This window comes from Nuphar pumila, chromosome 2 (genome assembly GCF_984573655.1).
Source record: "Nuphar pumila chromosome 2, dmNupPumi1.hap1.1, whole genome shotgun sequence".
Taxonomy (NCBI): domain Eukaryota; kingdom Viridiplantae; phylum Streptophyta; class Magnoliopsida; order Nymphaeales; family Nymphaeaceae; genus Nuphar; species Nuphar pumila.
Window position 1 is genome coordinate 108,145,348 of NC_143250.1, and position 4,958 is coordinate 108,150,305.

The window sequence follows — 4,958 nt, forward strand, 5'->3', positions numbered from 1 at the left end:
CTAAAAAAGTATGGGTGTGCCAAATGGTATCTTTGAGGAATGAATGATGCCAAAGGTCAACATATCATATAACTGTCTTTGCAGCTCTTTCAACTCTGGTGAAGCTCTACGGTATGGGGTCATAGCAAAGGGCTTTGCATTTGGCAATAGTTCAATTTCATAATCTACCTCCCTTTGAAAAGGCAATCTCTTTGGGAGCTCAAGAGGCATTATCTCCTTAAACTCCTCCAACACGGGGATCAGTCTAGACGGGGTGTCAGATTCCTTTACAAGTTCTACTTCACGGAGGGCCACCAGGAAGGTCTCATCTCCCTGCTTGATGCCCTTCTTCAATTGAATCGCGGAGATCATCTGCATCTGCGAAGTGCCAATAGAATAAGCAAAGATCATACAAGAGCATTGCTCATCCATAATAGACACCACATTCAAGTGGGGCATGGCAAAAGCTTTGTTCGCCCGCAAGAACTCCATGTTGAGGATTACCTTAAAGCCATCGAGTGGAGCTACCGAGAAACTGGTTGTGCCTAACCAATCTCCCATCTTGAGAGTCGCATTCTTCGCCTCACCGAGGATTGGCTTCGCTTCTGAGTTTACTGCTTTCATGTGGATCACCTTCTTTGTGGACTTTAAGCCCAACCGATTTGCCTTTTCTTGGAACATGAAGTTGTGGTTGGTACCAGAATTGACCATGGCTTGAGTGGCCACCCCATTCACGATGACATCCACGTATATAAGTGCCTTGTTAGACGAAGGCATGCCAACACTTGATTCCTTGAGCGTCGGTACTCTTTATAGAGCACCCATCCTTGATTGATCCTCTAGTGGATCTTCTATCTGAGTTGCGTTCACAACCCTATCATCATTCCTCTAAATTTCATGGTAGTTCTTGTTTCTATCATACCGTTCCCAATAATTGTTCTAATTTTGGTTTCAGTTGTGATGATTCTGCCCTTGGGCATTCTATCTGACTTCCTAATTATCATTTTGTTTCCTATCCTCAAAAGTTATCTTATTCAGTTGTCTTACTTGAACTCAAGTTTTTGCTAAAATTCTGAAAGTACTTCTGCAACTACTAAGGCACTAGCAAGATCTCAAGGATTTTGCTTTCACAACTCTTTCTCTGCCTAAGGTTGTAGTCTCATCATGAAATGGAGGGGGTGATCTGTCTCCCACATGTCTGCAATCTCCAACATAAGGGTTGAATAGGTCTTGACGTAGTCAAGGATCGACCGAGTCTGCTTCAGGCTCGTCATCTTCTTGTATGCCAGATAATTACCATCCATAGGAAGAAAATGACTTTTCAACTCTCTTTTGAAGTCATCTCATGTATCAATGGCGTAGAGTCCTTTTTGTATGTCAACGCGTCTTCTTTGCCACCAGACAATGGTGTCTTCTTTGCAACCGTGTTGTGGCGATTCAAATCTTAATTGCTTCATCCCTGATACAACTTGCTTAGAGGAGTTCCTTTATCTGCCACAAAAAATTTTCTACTTCCTTAACGTTGTGAGCACCAATTAACTTCTTGGGCTCAGGAACCTTCAGATGGATGGTCGACGTCTCGATTGTACCATTACAGTTGATCGCTAGCCGATGTTTCAGAGCTACGATTCTACGCTTCAAAGCTTGGTTCTTTTGTTTCATCCTTAACCTTTGATCTCTCACGATATCAAATTCAACAACGATCGAGTCTACTCTATCTTTGTGCAACACGATTCTTTCTTGGAGGTCTTCATTTACATTTTTAAGCTCATTGTCAAGCTTTTGATAGCTGACAGAGGCTTCAAACATTGTAGCCTTCATCTCCTACAAGAGTCTTTTCATAAATCTCTCTAACTTGGTGGATTCTGTCAAAGGAGTTTCTTAGGCTTCTTTGACAGTGAACATCTCAGTCCTCTTTCTTTTCTTGGTCTTTGGCTTTGGTGTTATCACCACACAAAAATCACTAGAAGCCACGATCAATGATTGTCGCTTGGTCAAGCAAGACTCGACAGACTTTACCTTGCCCATGGTGAAGTAAGCTTTGGTACCACTTGTCAAGGGCTAAACTTCAAAGGCCAGTGCTGCATCGGGCGAATCTTGACCCAACAAGCCTTAGCGAGTTCTAAAAGCGAACGCAGTAAATCTTTTCGAAAGCAGCAAGTGTGCAGGCAGTATTGCATACAAATGCACAGTTACAACGATACAACAATCAAATAGAGTAGAGAGAGAATAAGAGAATAGAGGGAGAGAGGAACATTCAACAACAATCAATTCATTGAATACAAAAAATATACAAAAGTGTCATGCACCATAATCTCATTAAGAAAAATGCAAAATTATGGATTTGTAAAGCTATACAAAGGTTTACAAGGCCGATAGGCCATTGTAAGTAGGGATGGCAGTGGGGCGGGGCGGGGGACAAGGTTTCCACCCCCGCCCCGCCTCAAAATTTTATCCTCCACCCCCGCCCCGTCTCCGCGGCGGGGATGGATTTTATCCTCCACCCCTGCCTTCATCCCCGTTTCATGTCCTCCACCCCCGCCCCGTCCCTGTCCCTGTCCCCGTTTCCGCCTTCATCCCCATTTCATGTCCACCACGATCGACGCAGTCTGCGCCCGGTATGCCTCCTCGAAGGCGGAGTTGAACCGCCTGAAAGCCCGCCTCGCGCTTTCAGCATCGATCACCACCGGCATCTCCGCCACGACCTCGCTCCACGCCATGCGCTCGTAGTTAGCGACGTACTGCCGAAGCTTCTTGGTGTGCATTCGCACCCAAGCGTCGCCGAGGACGAGTCGGAGATCGGAGCTCTGCACCTTAACGATGATGTACTGAAGATTGTTCGTAAGGAAGAGGTAGGAGAGGGGTACGTCTCGGTAGAGCTCCGCCCTCCCGTCGAGCTTGCAGAGGAGGCTGAGTATGAGCCAGGCGAACCGGATAGCGATCAGATCATCGTCTAGACATGCCGCGATCTCATCGGGGAGGGAATTCTTGATTGGCAAATCGGCAGTGATATGGGCAAGCATCTCGCGGTAATCGGCGAGTAAGGAGAGGAAATTCACGACGTAGCGCGTCAGAGGGTGGAGGCCTCCCCCTGCGACGGCCAACGGTGGTCGGCGACGGCCCGACTACAATGATAATGCGGATGGGGAAGGGGAAGAGGCGACGGCCCGGCTCGGCGGCTCCAGGGTTAGGAAATTAGGGAAGGGAGTTAGGGTTAGTAAACAGTAAGAAAAATATAAAGGGTTGGGGGCGGGGATGGGGCGGGGCGGGGCCGGGACGGGGATCGGCCGGGGGCGGGGCGGGGATGGGGGCGGGGCGGGGGAACGTGCCAGTCCATCCCCGCCTCCACCCCCGGACGGGGATGGATTTTAACCTTCGTCCCCGCCTCCATCCCCGTTTCATACCCTTCATCCCCGGTCCAAACAGGGCGAGGCGGGGCGGGGCCCCGCTTTCCCCCGGTCCACTGCCATCCCTAATTGTAAGCCGCGTAGGGCTTTCGGTGGGCTTTTACAAGGCAAAATTCTGTGCAAAAAAGTTTTGGGCCTAAGAGGACGGTGTTTGTTCAATATTTTCCTACATTTGAAAAGCACGTATAAGAATGACAGATTTCAACTATGACTAGGGATGCGAATGGGTCATATCGAGGATGAAGGTTTTGCAATTGTTGGCTATTCCAGATTGGATCCAGACCCGACTCCTCATGTGTTTAGCTGTTCCCGATTCAACCCATTTGCAACCTTTACTTGGGGCCTCCTAGCTCCAACCAGACAATAAAAGTTCAAAGTTATATCCAAATACACCATTTAGAGTGAAAAGATCAAGTGCAATATGATTGCACAAATCTTTGAGAATTAAGCACCTGGTCACCCTCCATCTTTGGGACAGGGCCTCTCAGTTGTGGGGCCCAAGGCCTGCCTAGTGTCTGGTATGAGACGGCTAGATTTTTTTTATGGTCAACCTTCCTATACCTAGGGCGCACGCCACCCTGTCAAGTGTCTAGTATGAGACGGTTAGTTTTTTCTTATGGTCAACCTTCCTGTACATAAGGTGCACTAGTATGAGACGTCTAGTTTTTTTCTTATGGTCAATCTTCCTGTACATAGTCATTAATGTGAATATCAAGATGGGTTCGGGTCTGGGTCGATTATGTGTTTGTGTCGTACCCATATGGGCCACGGTTGGTGTTGGGTTGGGTATGAAAGACTGGATGAGTTGAGTAGATACTAGTTAGTAGGAACGCAAACGGTTTGGATCCAAATCAGCTAATTACATACAGATTTTGGATCAAAATTGAATCTGGTACAGACAGAAATTGCAAAACCTCTATCATGGATCTGATCCAATTTTCATCCCTACTAGTTAGGGCCTCAAGAATTCGGGTACGGTTTAAATCAGATTGAGCCTATTGGCACCTCCCATATGACCGTATGAAGCAGATGAGAAAGGCTATTACCAAATCCCGATCCGATAGCTACTTAAGCTAATTCGACACACTGTGCCATATATTCAGTTTCAGGTGTGGATTGGGATGTAAAACTCTAAAACCGGATCCAATATGTTGATTGATCAGATCTTGAATTATTTATGCCTTTTTTTTTTCTAGTTGTTTTTTTCGTGAAACTAACTTGCAGATATGATCTACATGTTTTTTATTAGAAATCAGCTCTTATATCACTCAATTACGACACTTAGATAGATTTTTAGGGTTTCAAAAATCAACGGCCTACAATATGCTATGCTCTCCCAAAATATAAAATTGAGATTCAAATGTTGATCCCTACTATTTTGAACATGTTGTATCCATCCATGAGGTCCAACTGAATCAAAACAACGTATGCCATGGTGATCAACAGGCGTTTATACCTACAAAAGTTTGTAGCAAATATTAACCCAAATAAATGGTAATCAGTCATTTAGATATCTAAACTAAACCCGATCCATTGACGTCTCTATCTACAGGTCAACATAAAAGGTGAACG

The 4,958-nt window shown here is 45.8% G+C and overlaps 1 protein-coding gene and 1 pseudogene across 1 annotated transcript; both read right to left on the reverse strand.

The window, feature by feature from the left end:
- Nucleotides 1–756, reverse strand: LOC149846633 (uncharacterized). Its single transcript, XM_089991921.1, has one exon. The coding sequence runs from the start codon at nucleotides 754–756 to the stop codon at nucleotides 1–3; it is 756 nt and encodes a 251-aa protein (XP_089848047.1).
- A 1,796-nt stretch (nucleotides 757–2,552) lies between these two features.
- LOC149846634 (exocyst complex component EXO70H1 pseudogene) lies at nucleotides 2,553–3,002 on the reverse strand (annotated as a pseudogene).
- Between the last annotated feature and the right edge of the window lie 1,956 nt (nucleotides 3,003–4,958).